Raw genomic sequence first — 16,420 nt, forward strand, 5'->3', positions numbered from 1 at the left:
CTACAAAGCGTAGCAATAGTTGCCACTTAAAATTTTTATTCAAAATAAATGTATAAATATTTATTAATAAAAATATACATATAAATATTTATTTAAAAAAATATATATAATATATAAATATTTATTTAAAAAACAATATATAATATATAAATATTATAAAATAAAAAAATAAAATAAAATAATATTCGTACACATACTATAACATTTCTTATAATAAAATAACAAACCATTTGACTAAAAGATTGCGTTTCAAAATATCTGCCCAAAAAAAAATAAAAGATAATTTAAACCATAACTTACGTATATATAGAATAAATAATAAAAATTGCTTTTGATAAAATTAAATGAAATAATTAAAATTAAATTCTATAAATAACTAAATAAAAGCTTAAGGAGAAAAAATAATTTGTAATAGTAAATAAAGTAAACAACAACAATAAATATTTAGGAAAATATCAATTTAATCAAATAATTTATTGTACTAAAATACAAATTTCAAATATTTGCCTTAATAAACAAATAATTAATTGAAACAATAATTTATATACATACCTACATATATAATAAATAAAAAAAAATAAAATTTTATGAAAAATTTAAATTAAGTTCTAAAAAGTCTACAAGTTACTGAATAAAAAAATAATGAAGAAAAATAAATTGTAACAGTAAAAACGGAAACAAAGAAGAAATAAATATTTATGGTAATATTAATAATTAAAAAATAATTTACTAAAATCTAAATTTATAAAAAGTAAAGATAAGGATGGGTAAAAAAAAAGAAATTTTTTTTTCGCTTGGTACTCCGAAATTTTTTTTTAAGAGCTGATACTTGGAGAGCCTTTCTTAGAGATGTCTACAAACCAATTTTCGGAGAACCAAGCGGAAAAAAATCATTCGTCTAATTTGACCCACCCTGGTAGACATGTATAATATATATATACATATGTATATATAAAATAAAATAAAAAAATTATTTCAATAAACAAAAACAAATTAAATTAAATAAAATGCAAAATATTAATAAATTATATATTAATAAATTAATAAAAAATTTATACAAATTAGAAAAAATGAGACATTATTATATATTTCAAATATCAATAAATGTGGAGAAACAACGACATAAAAAAAAATGACGAATAAAAACAAAAATTAAAACAAAATATTTAATATTCTTACATAATATCAAAAATTAAAAAAAAATACATAAAATCTAATATAAAATAAAATAACATAAAATAAAAAAAAATAAAATAAAATAAAATAAAATAAAATAAAATAAAATAAAATAAAAAATAAAATAAAATAAAATAACATAAAATAAAATAAAATAAAATAAAATAAAATAAAATAAAATAAAGTAAAATAAAATAAAATAAAATAAAATAAAGTAAAATAAAATAAAAAAAAAATAAAAAGAAAAAAAATAAAATAAAAAATAAATAAAAAGAAATAAAATAAAATAAAAAATAAATAAAATAATATAAAATAAAATAAAATATAAAATAAAATAATATAAAATAAAATAATATAAAATAAAATAAAATATAAAATAAAATAATATAAAATAAAATAAAATATAAAATAAAATAATATAAAAGAAAAAATAAAATAAAATAAAAAATTAAATAACATAAAATAAAATAAAATAAAATAAAATATAAAATAAAATAAAAAATAAAATAAAATAAAATAAAATAAAAAAACTTAAAATAAAATAAAAAAAACTTAAAATAAAATAAAAATAAAATAAAAAAACTTAAAATAAAAAATAAAATAAAATAAAAATATAGAAATTAAATAAAATAATATAAAATAAAATGAAATAATAAAAAATAAAATAATAAATCGAAATAAAATAAAATAATATAAAATAAAATAAAAAATAAAATAAAATAAAATAATATAAAAAAACTTAAAATAAAATAAAAAAAACTTAAAATAAAATAAAAATAAAATAAAAAAAATAAAAAATAAAATAAAATAAAAATATAGAAATTAAATAAAATAATATAAAATAAAATAAAAAAACTTAAAATAAAAAATAAAATAAAATAAAAATATAGAAATTAAATAAAATAATATAAAATAAAATGAAATAATAAAAAATAAAATAATAAATCGAAATAAAATAAAATAAAATAATATAAAATAAAATAAAAAATAAAATAAAATAAACTAATATAAAATAAAATAAAAAAGAATAAAAATAAATAAATGTGTATATTAAACGTGATGTAATGTCATTAAAGTTTAGTATAATAATTAGTATGTTATTTAAAAATTAAAGACAACGTCGAGTCTTGAATGAGTTGAACGAGTTGAATAAATCAATTTGTTTCTACTTCCTCAGCTCGACTTAAACTATTTAACATATTGTCAGAAACTAGCTTGAAATTGATGCACCGATTAGAGTTCTCAAATTTTATTTCAAATGAAGTGAAAAATTCCTACTAAATTATAATTACACAAGTTTTCTGACTTCTATATCTCTTCCTAAAACTGAAATATATAAAACAAAACAACAATATAAAATGTTTAACACACTCACACCCCCAAATAAACTTTTGTCCAAATTCTATCGAAAATCGAGTCCCCCACTTAACTTCCAAATATAAAAGAAACAAACAACTACTACAACAACTGCCTGTCTCTACTGTCTCACCACTCTCAACAGGACGCACCAACAATCAAATTACAACCAACTGCCAACAACAATAAAAATACCGCAATGCTCTCGCCCGCTCAATTACAACACTTCTCAGTAACGTCCCATCACCATCACCTACACCCACATCAGCCAACACAACTCCAACAACCGACCATCACAACACCACAGCCACCAGTACAATCCTCTCCAGTTTTCCTCTCACTATTGCCCCGTTCGCTGTCCTCCTTGTCGTTGGGCACGCGTAAAAATAAAATTGATAAAGATTTAATTACTGCGCCATTGAATAATACAACGGATTTTCTACATCATCATCATCAATTGCAACAACAACACAACAACAATGCGTACACATCACCGCTGCCGCCATACCAAATGTCACAATCGTTGCATCAACCGCAAACACAAACACAACAGCAACAACATCGCAACTCAGCGCAACAGGCGCTTTTCTACCAGCAACAACAACAACAGCAGTCTCGACACAAGGAAACACCGAAATCATCGAATTCCAAAAGCAAAAATAAATATGCCGCGCAGGCGAAAACCCACAGCATACAAGAGGACGCGCCGCCGCCACTACCACAACGCAATCCGCCGCGTCAGCTGCAGCTCGATAATAACGGCAATGCTGCGGGTGTTATGAGTAATAGCAGCAACAACAACACATCGCTATTCGCACCAATTTCCGATCTGGATATGGGCGCCAGCAGTCCGCAAGGCAAATCGCCACAACCCACCTTGCCGCCACCACCGGCGTCGAATGCGACACCAAACAGCGCCGCAACGTCATCGTCCTCATCAGCGCAAAAGAAGCGCTCCAAAACCAAGACGAAAGCGCTCTCCGATCCGAAGATGTCAACGCAAATGTTTCTGCAAATGGAGACGGCGGTGGGCGCGAACGCAGCCGAAGCAGCCGCTGATGGCGGCAGCTGTGAAACCGATTGCATACCACCGCCTTTGCCGCCACGCCAACCCGGCATGCTGGAGGAGTCGCCGCATAGAGGCAGTTTCACAAATTTAAATGCGCCCGGTCAAGGTGGCGGTGGCGTGCGTCCGCCACCCAACAGCATCGATACGCTGCTGAACTATCCGCTCGTGTCCACATGTACGCCTGTGCATCGTGACAATATGGCGGCGGCCTTCCCGCTCTCGCAGCGCCCCAACATTGTGCAACAACTGCAGCAACACCAACAACAACAGCAGCAGCTGCAACACAACAACAGCGGCGCGGGACAGGCGTCAACAGCAGCTGTAAGTAGCCAAGGGCATCGGCGCATGCGCACAAGCAAAACTTTACTATTTTAACTAAAAGTCAAAGCCAAGTGCCAAATGCCAAATGCCAAAAAGAAAGCTGCACGTAGCCAGAGCTGGGATGTTTGTATTGGTTTGCTTCGATTTGGTTTGTGCTCTGGTACTCGTAGCTTACTTACTACTCGGTTTATAATCTGACTCACGCACACAAATGCATACATATATATATAAGCTGCTTTAGGCGGCTGTGTGCTTTGTCCTGACACTGCTATCGCTACTACTATCGCTACTACTACAAAAACAACAGCAACAGCAGCTGCAGCTTTGGTGGACTTTTTTCTTTTGAATTTTTATTATGTAGTTTTTGTAACTTATAACAACAACAGCAGTTGTTTAGTAATCGTATTTGTTGGCTGTAGTTTTGACTAACTTGGAGTTTTGAATCATATTTTTGGTATCTACTCGTAGCGTTGATTACCGCTATGTAATTGATAATAAAGATTGGCAAACATTTAATCATAATTTAGTTAACCAATAACACCCACATAACAGTAGTTTACATTTGACTTACAAAATTATAACAATTATACTCTTAACATCCATCTAAAACTTACATATATACATATATGGTGTATAACAAACCCGATATTTTTACTAACAAAACACAAACACTTGGCTCAGCGCTGAAGTAATGCATCAAATTAAATACTCATACATTTTGTACTAGGCCGAATTTTGAACTCTTCAATTTTTGGCTTGACATAACCATACTTTTTATACCCTAAACAGGCTATATTAAGTTTGCCACGAAGTTTCTAACACCCAGAAAAAACATCGCAGACCCTACAAGGTATATATATAACATATATATATGTTAAGAGCTGAGTAGATTTAGCTATGTTCGTCTGTCTGCCTTTATATATGCGAACTAGTCCCTCAGTTTTTGAGTTAGCGATCTGAAATATCGCACTTGTCCTTTTCTACCTAACAAACTATTCATTTTGTCGGAACCGAATCGAATAGGACCACTATAGCATATAGTTGCCATACAAACTGTTCGATCAAAATTAAGTTCTTGTATGGAAAGCTTTTTCAATTGCCAAGATATTTACGGAAATTTAGCAGGGATTAAGGTTAATATCTCCGAATCAATTTGTTTAGATCGAACCGCTAAAGAGAGAAGGCCGGGCAGAGGATGATTGTAGAGAATTGTTACAGGTAAAAATCTGCAAAACATTGTTACAGAGCACCGGAACCCCCTGAGAACTCCGATTTCGGGAAAAATCGTGCCCGATTTCGCCCCTCTCTCCTTCACTGTATATATGCTATTTACCATTTATACTGACCGATCAAAAGATAAAGTCTTTATAAAATATCATTTCCCTTCATTTGACCTGAGAAATCGAACAGTCGTTGTGCTTTCAAATATTCTAAATTTATTTTTTATTTAGACTGTTTCTTCATAAACTTCCAGAAGGATATGTAAAGGCGGCTCTGGATTATAATGACTAAAAAAACGAAAGACCACATTTTGAGGGAGGGTTCTGGATAAAAATTATACAAAAAAAATTTAAATTTAGCACACTTTTCTTATTCTAACAAAGCTTAAAGCTCATTGATTCGAATTTCTATAGCGTAGACAAACTGATTATTTTGACACTTCCTCCACAAACTTCCAAAAGGTAATTTTCAAGAACGTTCTGAATTGAAAATAATATAATAGATTTGATTTGCAGCAAGCCTTTTCAATCTTAAAAAAGCTTAAAGCTTATTTATATGTTTAGTTTTTATTTGGTCCTTTCTATTTTCATAAGTTTTGAAAATAATTTTGAAATCTGTTCTCTGCTGTAACTGAAGGTACGTAGAATCTTCTTTTGGAGTATCTCGCTTAAGCTTTTGAGCTTAAAGAGCTTAATTTTTTGGGTGAACAAGCTGAGTTACACAGTCTCGAAGTAGTTGCGGAAACCCTTAAATGCATTACAAAAGTCGCTGAGAACTAAAAACAATAACCAAAACAAAATAAACTTTACTAATGAGATACCATAAAGCATATGAGCACATTGAGCACGCCAATCCATTCTCACACCCCTCCACACCACATCCTCTTTCACACACTCCATTAAATTATTACGACACAAATCGGCGGAAAATTTTATTAACAATACAATTTTTCCCTCAACTGCACCTTATGGATTCCTAGTACTCATTTCCCTATATAGACTCATGCATAACCATGTATATTATACCGTTAAGAAACTGCTTTGAAAAAATAAATAATTTATTTCGGCCGCCAGCACCCTTGAATTCCTTACGTGCACTTTTCCCCGCTAATTAGTATTCAAACATTTATAATTGCACTTCAGAGTTGGCTTAGTCTGGCATGATTATATATGCAAGGAGCCCCATTTACTATATAATTAAAAAAAACTCTGTATATATACCGAAACATATATATGAATTATATTTTTATTGTATGAATATTTGACACAAGCACCAAAAATGAACCGACTGCATGTTCCAATCTCACTTTGCACCAACCTTTTCTTAGATTCCCGGCAGCCTCTATTCTTCACCCTTATGTCCTTTAACCAGAGAACGTTAAATGAACGTCCATTTATGTTCTCTGGTTTAATCCTTTATTATCTAGTGTTTGACTAGCTTCTAATTGCATGCACTGTACTTGTATATACTTTTTGTTTTTGTAATTGTATTTTGGTAATTGGCGCTTATATTGTTTTAGTATTTTTTTCTAAATAATATTTTTTAATCACTTTTTGATTTTATTTGCCTTTCTGAACCATCTTCTAGGTATTGGGACAAACGCCGCCTAATCTCAATCATCTCAATAAGCATCGACGGGTAGTCTCCGAGCACATGCATTCCAGGCATCCAGGTAACTTGAGAACTTTTGTAGTAAAAATATTTAATTTTTGGTTGTTAAAGTAAGTTCGATATCTCTTTTCTTTTAAATAATGGTAGATATTATGGTAAACCCTAAAAGTAGGCTATGACATTTTACATTTTTGCAAAAGTTACAAATTTTGGTCGAAGTTTTACCACAGATTATTTATTGGCAGTCTTCGATTCAAAAGGTTCGAAAGCTTTTTTACCCAATTTGAAAAGTACTTTTTTTTACTTTTTTTAATATAAATTTGAAACAGGTGGCCACCCACATACAATTTTTTTTTTCAAAAATAAGCATACATAAACGTCTTCAATTTGATACGCTTGTTTTACTTTTTTATTTTTACTTTTAGTTTATCCGACAGGTGGCAGCCTTATTAACTTTTTTTTAAATTTATTCATCTTTGTTATCGCATATTTCAAAAGTATTATTGAAATCGGTACGCTCAGAGTGACGGAATTTTGTTGCGTAACACAATTTCGTTGCTGTCCAACGATTGTACTATCTTACTTAAAGAAGATTTACTTCAAAAATTAATAAAAAAAATTACAAACTTTTTGTTTTAGTTTTAAAAGATATGAAAAAAATATTAAAAATAAATTTCAAGATATTAAAAGAAAAAAATGTAAAAGAAAATTAAATAAATTTAAAAAATTAAAATACAAATAAAAAAAATTAAAAACTTACAAAAAAAAAGGAAAAAAAAATAAAAGAAAAAATTACAAAACAAAAAAAAAATTTTTTTTTGTAAATAAAAATAAGTTTAAAAAAAATTCAAAAAGAAACTAAAAAATTAAAGAATTGGTTTTGATATAGAAGCTGAAATTATCCATTTATTTTTGCTTTCAGGTATTTTTTGAAATATTGATTTTATTTAGTACCATTTAGTTTTAGAACAAACCAGCGCATAAAGACTATTCTGCGCTTGTCTTTCGGTTATGACCTTTCGCATAGTTCCATTAAAAGGTTTTCATTTTTTCATTTGAGATCTTGACCGCTTTCATGTTACCTTGACCATGTTTCTTCGTTTACATGCTTCTTCCACCGTTAATTATTTACTATCTGCCGCTATTTACTACAACAATGCGTTGGGCGATAAAAATGCATTACGATTTCTTTCAAATTATCATTATTTACTGTTGTGGTTGTAATTTTTTTGTGCTTCACTTTCATACCATTTGGCAATAAAACACAAGTGTTCTTGATACAACCAACTTATCTGTGCATTCCAAAGCAAAGTACTCTCCACTGAATCCAAAAAATCGAAAGCATGCGAAATGAAACTGTTTGCCACACGATGGTCAAAACCAGTGCAGATTTTGTTCGCTACCGGTGGCACGACATTCAGTGTAGGCGCCATCTGTTTTGCTTTGCTTTGTCGGTGATCATAGTGAGTCGGTGGCAAAGTATGTATGAGTGTGTTAATATGTATGTGATTAGTTGGTTGCTAAGTTACATAGTATTGCAGTGAAATTTTAAAGATGTAAGTGCACATACGCAATTATTTTGTAGACCAAAACTTCAAATTGCCAGCAACAGTTTTTGGGTAACTGAACAGCGACGTATAAAGTTTTAGGTTCGAAATCTAGGTGTCGTAACGAAGTAAATAGCGTGAATCTTTAAAGATGAAAAAAAATCAGAGAAAAATTCGTAATTTTCAAAAATAAAACATTTTTGTAGCGCCCTATGACATATACATATATGTAAATCACTCGTGGTTTTGTGTAATTCTGGTTCAACAAGTGTAACTCGATATCTTTTTTAGAATTTGATAAATGAATGACTTGTTTGTGCACTTAGAACCATTTGCAAATATTTATAGTATAGTTATTGTATATTTTCAACATTTAGTCATTGCTCCAGCGGCTGGTAGCTGATCATTTTTCTCTAAAAAAATATGCTAGTCTCGGATTCTGCTTCTTATTGCATTTATTTTTGCAAACATAATTTGCTCGCATTTAAAGTTGATATTTTTCTATATGCTTGCTTTTGTTGCCAATTGTTTTTCTTATTGCTCCAGCACATACCTACAAACCCAAAGAATACTTGAATGCATTGCATTGAGTACTTTTATTGAAATCTCCAAATGTGTTTTCTCCAATTTGTTGTCTGGCCGCAATTCACTTTTAGTTTTCCTATTGATTTTGTGCGAATTAGGCGGTTGTGTCGTGATTTTGTTTTAACTTAAGAATTTGCAAAGTTATTGCAAAAAATTCTCAATAAGTGTCTCGAAAGTAGTTTTTGAATAGTTTTTACAACTTTGGACCGAGGTTTTGTAAAACGTGTAACGTGAGTAAAGCAGTTGTTATATTGATCTTTAGAATTGTTTTTATTTGAGTCCTCAAATTGTGTGTATATAACTTTAAATAAATTGACTGTCAGTTGAAAAATCCTGTTTTCGAAAGTGAGTGGTACAAAAAGTTAACTCCGAGGTCTATAATTTATTATTCCAGGAAGTTTTTAGAGAAAATTATTCAAGTTGTATGTATATAGTTTAAAAAATCAGTTGAAATATCCTGTTTTCGAAAGTGAGTGGTACAAAAAGTTAACTCCGAGGTCTATAATTTATTATTCCAGGAAGTTTTTAGACAATATTATTCAAGTTGTATGTATATAATTTAAAAAATTAGTTAAAAAATCCTGTTTTCGAAAGTGAGTGGTACAAAAGGTTAACTCCGAGGTCTATAATTTATTATTCCAGGAAGTTTTTAGAGAAAATTATTTAAGTTGTATGTATAAGTATATAGTTGACCTGACGGTCGACGGAACGGTACTTTGAAGTTATCGATTTATATATTCAAACGGAGTTTGTGCTACTTATTGAATATTTTAGTATTGGTTTTGTAAGAGGGAGGACTCCTTGCAGTCAAAAATTGAGAAATATCAGACTTTAGGATGTATTTAAAAATATTTCTAGCGATTGGGTTTCGAAGTGATATTAACCTACAAAATGCTTCACATAGCTTGCCCAGTACAGAAGAAGAGAATACTCCTCTGTCTCATTCGACTAATTTCTAATTTACGAAGGTTATTAATTTTGCAAACTTCTGCTGCAAGCATCCCTTACCATTAACGCCTACGTTAGAAGTTGGGATGGCTTAAAACTGCTGTTATCAGGGTCGTAGAGAGAAAACCGGGGTCCGGGTAGGTTGTTGTATGCGGGAACCCTGATCCATCAATTGTTGGTGGAAAAAAATCGGCAAAAAATTGTTGCGGAGCACAGGACCGCCCTAAGAGCTCCGACCCCGAGAGAAATTGTTCACGGTCTCCACCCCTCTCTCGGTTGTTCTTGTTGTTGTAGCGGCAGAATTCTGCTGATTTGACATTCCTTGACCGGATAAAAACTCGGGTGCGTTCCGGTTACGTAGATCTGACTGTGGCGGTAACGGACCCCTCTCTCGGTTACTTACTACTATAATTTATTCTAATCCTACTTATATATACTTTCTTAAGTATATTACAAAAATATTTTAACCTTTAATATTTTCCAAAACTTCCAGATCGCATCAATAAAACCACCTCTGGTTCTTGGGAGCTCGTTGAGAAAGATGGCGAAGTAACGCCGCCCGGCACACCGCCGCCGCCATATCTAACCATGTCTGGTGCTGAAGAACAATTGGCAAATGACAGTGGTGTTAGCGGCGGTGGTGGCGGTATTTTCATCGAATCACATCACTTTACACCACTAGCAGGCGCAGCTTCACCGACACCAACACCAACACCACCACTCACTGCAAACGCCAGCACCACCAACACTACCACACATTCCAGTCGCATTTTAGCCGCACAAGCAAATATCACTCAAAAGGAGATCATCTCTATGGAGGACGAAGACGCTTCCGATCAGGAGGGTCCATTCATCGACGAAAATGGTCCATTCAATCATCTGCAACGTTTGTTGGAGCCGGAAAATGTCGCCTTCTTGGCTGTCTTTCTCAATTATGTGCTATCGAACTCAGAACCAGCACCATTACTCTTCTACCTAATCACCGGGCTCTATAAGGAGGGCACTGCAAAAGATATGCGCAAGTGGGCATATGAAATACACTCTACATTCCTGGTGCCACGTGCGCCGCTCTCCTGGTATCGTAAGGATGAGTCCTTGGCGCGTGAAGTCGACAATGTGCTGCAAAGCGAATTCGATAAGGTGGAAATTCTGCGTAAGGTCTTTTGGAAGAGCAGAAAATGCGCACGCGACACAATCTGTGCGCAATTACGTGAATTCCAGCAGACGCGCACCGAAGGTTTGGGCACAATTTATGGACCGACCGATGCGCAATTGGCAGAGGCGCGTGGCGACAAGCAACGCGAACAGCATATCTTCGAGGAAACATTGATGCGCAAGTTGCAGGTGTTGATGTAAGTGCACCAACTTCATCCCCTCAATAATGATTCTTTTCGCATTCATTATAAATTTTTATTTGTCTTCTCTCTAATTACAGCGAGGAGTATGAAAAAGACTCACCTTTGGAGGATCCCAAAAAATTGGCGCTTTGCTCGGCCTTATCAACCGTTATACATCGCATATTTATAACGCGCTCGCATCCAAACAGTATTGTTGATCGTGTGCATCACTTTGTGAGTCGTGAGAAAAGTTTTAAGTCACGCTTGATGGGCAAAAATCGGAAAGTAAGTAGAAATAAGCTGTATTTTAGTATTACAAAATTTTCTAAAATAATTTGCCAATTTCTATTTTTCAGATGATTGTTCGTGGTCATCCATTGGTATTACGTCAATACTACGAAGTGACCCACTGTAATCATTGTCAGACAATTATCTGGGGTGTGAGTCCACAAGGTTACCATTGTACAGGTGCGTCTCCTACTTTATACATATATCTATTGCTGCCGCTCAATTATTTATTTTTACTTTTATTTTTCAGACTGTAAATTAAATATTCACCGTCCTTGTTCGAAAGTGTTAGATGAGAATTGCCCAGGCCCGTTGCCGCAGTCGAAACGAAAAGAGCCACACAACGATAACAAAATCAGCAAATTTATGGGGAAAATACGTCCACGGACCTCGAGTGATTTCATTTCATGTAAGTTATGCGAAAAATCAGATATTGTTACAAATCGAATAACTATAGAAAACTTTTTTATTTGACGAGATATCGTCACGAAATTTGGCGTGGATTATTATCCAAGGCAACCGTACAATCTCCGAGTAAATTGTTCAGACTGGACTAATGTAGCATATAGCTGTTATACAAACTGAACGATCCAATACATGTCCTTGTTGGAAAACTTTTTTATTTAATAATATATCTTCACGAAATTTGACATGAATTATTATCCAAGGCAATGCTACAATCTCCGAATATTTTGTTCAGATCGAAACACTATAGCATATAGCTCTCATATAAACTTGCCGATCCCAATCAAGTCCGTGTATGGAAACTATTTTTTGTGGCGAGATATATTTACGATATAAATCAAGTTGTTGTATGAAAAGCTGTTATGTATTTGAGAAATTATCTTTACTAACTTTTTTTTTATTATTCTGTTGCATATCACAAAAAAAAACGTTGCCTACATTTAGGATGCGAACCAGTTTTCTATACCAATTCCTTCAAAAGTCCATGAAAAACACTATTTATGTGGCTCAGCTTATTAGAATTAAATGCTAATAAATTTTTATATAACCATATTATTTTATTTTTTTTAGCTGAGAAACGCGCACGTCATGAGGAAGACTTGGATCCAACGGATTTTTCAAGTGGTAAGTTTGATATTTTCAGATAATATTTTATCAAATTCTCATAGCATACATATATTATTTGCCAATGCAGTTTTTTCGGTTTCCCTACTGCAATATTACTTATGTAATGTAGGTCTATTTCAGAATTAGTTTTTTATATACCTTAAATATTTTTCTGAATGAATAGAATATAAACCATCAAAAATGTGAGGCACATTGAACGTGGCGTTACCGCGGTAGCATAAAAAGTTTTGAATTTTTCACATACATTTTCAATAATTTTGAAGTTATGTGCAAATGGTGTAGGTCTTTTGATTGCCTACAACTTCGTCATATAACTTTTTTCTCTAGGACTAGTAGTTCAGCCGAAAATCGAGACCAACCGTTTTTGCCCCTTAAAAATTCAACCACGTCCCTCCTCTTCCTAGATTGTTCGTAAATTATTTTTTATTTGATTTTTGTTATTTCATTTCATTTTCAATGGCTTTCATTCTATTATGATTTTTTTTTCTTTCAAAAATTATCTACCCGGCCTATACTTGTATACAAATTGTATATTGTTTATGATGTGTATTGCTGTAATAATCATGCGACAGAGTGTAATCAAATTTAGTTTTAAAATTTCAGTATTTTTTTTTTATGATTATATGATTTCTTTATTAAAAAAGATGAAATTAAAAAACATTGATTTTTATCACATTATAAAACAATCTGGCAGCATTTGTTTGCTCCAAAAGTCACTCATTTTCAACAAAATACTTAGGCGAGTTCTCACACTGCCGCAACTGGTGTTGAGTGTTTTCTTCAGTGCTTTTTTTTCTCTCTACTCACTTAAATCTGAGAAATTTCCCAAGCATGCGCTTGTGGTAAAAACGCGCTCGATATCTCTTGCATCGCTATTTCGCTCACGCGCCCTATTGCCGCTCTTGCTACGTCATTCATTGCAACACTAAATGGGTGTGCATCATATGATTTACCGGCTTTTTAAGTGGCGTCAATAACAACCCCAATAGTTGTTGATTATTTTCGCGATTTTTGTTGTTCTTAATTTTAATGAATAAAAATGTATAGGAGCAAGAACGCGGCGTTGCAATACATTACTTGTTAATGAACTGGATTAAATAATGATTTCGAATAAAAAAAACTTTTGAATTTTTTTTTCTAGGGAGTAACTCTTTGAGTGTAGTCAGCTAGCTAAGAAACTGGCTTAATTGTCTTGTGCTATGCATACATGATTTTAATTTCCCTTTAATGTTTCTTCCGTATTTTTTTAATACCATTTAATTAACATTAAGTTATTGTTGCCTTAATTTCGAAAATCACCACAAAGCGTCCTTGATACTTTTCAGCTTTAAGTCTCTCAAACTTTTGTCAAGTAATGCAATCCTTTTTCGCTGTAACAAATGTGCAGCAGCGCTCACCCCAAACAACATCGCGCAACGCAACGAAGAAAGTTCCCTTCTCCCAAAAAAAAACAAGCAAAAGAAAAGTTCGCTACTTCTTGGTCTAGACACTGTCGTCGTACCAAAGTTGAAATGTTGAAAGTTGCGCGCTGTTCCTGTGGTGGCGGCGGCTGCACAACCGCGCCCGTTTTGCCACCTTTGCCATCAGCGCCTGCTGCATTGGCTGGTCGCTGTCTACACTACATTGCCTGCCTGTCTCACAAGCCTGCCAGCTAGGTCTTATGTCTCGTGCGTTGCGTCTTAGTGCCGTTTCAGACAGGGACGCAAAAGAGTCTCATACCAGTTTATTGTGGGCGAGGGGACGACGAGGAAAGACGAAGGGACCGTGCCACTCGTGTTCGGGTGGCACGCTTTGTGTTCTTTTTCGTAACAGCTCGCTGCTACCCTTTTCAGCATTCCTTTTCACTTTCAAATCCTTGGAATGGTTGCAAGAGCGCTCGGTTTCAAATGAATTCGATCGCAAATTTGAGTTCTGTTATCTATTTTTGTATGTAATATGCAAATACGTATGCATAGAATAATAGAAATATTATGACAAATTGTAAATAAGGAGAAAATTAAGATATAGATTATGGAGTAAAGAAATTATGAATTTTTAATACGGAGTAAAGAAATTATGAGTTTTTAATACTTAAAGATTAGGAAATTCCTATTATAAATTTGGCCTTGAAAATATTAATAGCGGATATTCAATACATTCTTGTGGATTAGGGAATTCCCGTTTTTAGTATTTTTTTGAAACTATTTAGCGGGTAGGTACTTGTATTATGCATATTGTTCTACCATATTCATGGTAATTCATTGCAAGCAAAATGTGTGACCATCATCTCAACATACAAATGAAATACGCAGCATGCAGTGTTGCGCGGTGTTGCGCAGTCGAACCGCACAAATATTTACGAACATTTTGTGAAAAGGAATGCAGAAAAACTAGACTCGAGTTGCTGGACTCTTTTTGACCGTGTGAATGCCCAGAGCGACACCAAAAGAAAATTTGAAAAAGATCAGACTCTTTTGCATCCCTGTCTGAAACGGCACTTACCTTGCCGCCAGAAACGCTTTGATGAATGCAACCATTTCCACTTCAATATTTTTCTTTTTTTTGGATATTTTTCTTCTCGCGATTCCTTGCTTTTGTTTTTACCATCTTCATATGCTCTCTTTGCCCTTTTTGCGCTATGCAATCTGTCTATTGTTTTCTGCGACACATCGCTTGGCCTTAAACAGGTTTGCTCACATTTGGTTACGCTCTGGCGTGACATGTTTGGCATTTCGGCAGCGGGGTTCACGCTTTGACGCATTAACTGACGTCGGCGTTGCGAACTCGTTCGCTCCTTCGTTCGTCACAGTTGCAGTCGCTGGTTGCGCCGCAACGTAAGTAGTTGGGTGCCTTAATAGGCAAGGATCGGACTGCATCTTCCTGTTTCGCTCTTTGTTGTTGCCTTTTTATTTTGACTTGCATACGAGTATACTTTTACATTGTTTAGTCGCGTGTGTGTGTTTTTACTTAATTTCTGTAGCTCGTTTTTTGGATTGCGTCTCATTTTTCCCAACCATTTTAGTGTTGTTGGCGAGCACGTGCTCTCTCATTTGCAGCTCGTTTTGATTTCTGTTTTTGTAGGCCGATAACCGTTTTCGAAATTTACTTGTAATCTTTTTTTGTGCTAAAATTCCTACTGTGTTTGTTGCATATGCCCCATTTGAGTTGTTTTAGCCGAGAGTTGCTACCCGGTTTACGAAATATAATATTTACTCATTTTGTGATGTGTAAAATAAATAATCGATATACGATTTTTTGAGGTTGTAATATCTTTAGATTAATAGTGTCAGTTATCAGTTAGGCATCTGCATATAAGCAGCTTAAGCCGCTGTTTAGTAATAATATGTTTCTATAGATCTAGACCCTTCCCAGATGCCTCTACTACTTACCGATGTCTATTGCTTTCCACAGCTATCGATTCAACAAACGATAACCGTGTAGAAGGCCAACTGAATTCAATTTGAGCATGGATGTTGAGCGTAAGCTTCACACTATTGCCTTTTAATTAATTTATGGTCCTTGCGGGAGGAATCTCCAAATCTTTAAGATCCCTCCCAGTATACTTATTTAAGGTCACGGGAAGATCTTACAAAAGCATGTAATAAGAGAAATTGTAAATAACATACAAGTTGCAAATAATATTAAAAAATACATCATCGACCACAAATGAAATTATACAATTATTTTATAACATGAAGTTGCCACCTGTAATTATGTAAATTATAATTATTTGAGGCGTCGAAAATTCATAGTATGCTTACAAAACTTGAAATGCTTAAAAACTTATATATTATATAATATTTTAGATATCGTATAAAAATAATTTCTATAAAGAACAATTAGTTCCTCAGTTTTGAGATATCGTTCTAATTTTCCAAGGCAACGCTACA

At 33.0% G+C, this 16,420-nt stretch overlaps 1 protein-coding gene across 4 annotated transcripts in view; it reads left to right on the forward strand.

The window, feature by feature from the left end:
* Positions 1-16,420, forward strand: part of RhoGEF2 (Rho guanine nucleotide exchange factor 2) — a 230,186-nt gene that overhangs the window by 51,753 nt on the left and 162,013 nt on the right. For 3 of the 4 annotated variants that reach the window (XM_036374967.2, XM_070108070.1, XM_036374974.2), the window contains exons 8-14: positions 2,678-3,922; positions 6,731-6,815; positions 10,328-11,186; positions 11,270-11,456; positions 11,528-11,639; positions 11,710-11,868; positions 12,495-12,548. In XM_036374967.2, the coding sequence (XP_036230860.2) occupies positions 2,678-3,922; positions 6,731-6,815; positions 10,328-11,186; positions 11,270-11,456; positions 11,528-11,639; positions 11,710-11,868; positions 12,495-12,548 (2,701 nt within the window). The remainder of the gene's footprint in view (positions 1-2,677; positions 3,923-6,730; positions 6,816-10,327; positions 11,187-11,269; positions 11,457-11,527; positions 11,640-11,709; positions 11,869-12,494; positions 12,549-16,420) is intronic. The other variant, XM_036374975.2, reaches the window with a different exon arrangement.

The sequence above is a fragment of the Bactrocera oleae genome, chromosome 4, assembly GCF_042242935.1.
Source record: "Bactrocera oleae isolate idBacOlea1 chromosome 4, idBacOlea1, whole genome shotgun sequence".
Lineage (NCBI taxonomy): Eukaryota > Metazoa > Arthropoda > Insecta > Diptera > Tephritidae > Bactrocera > Bactrocera oleae.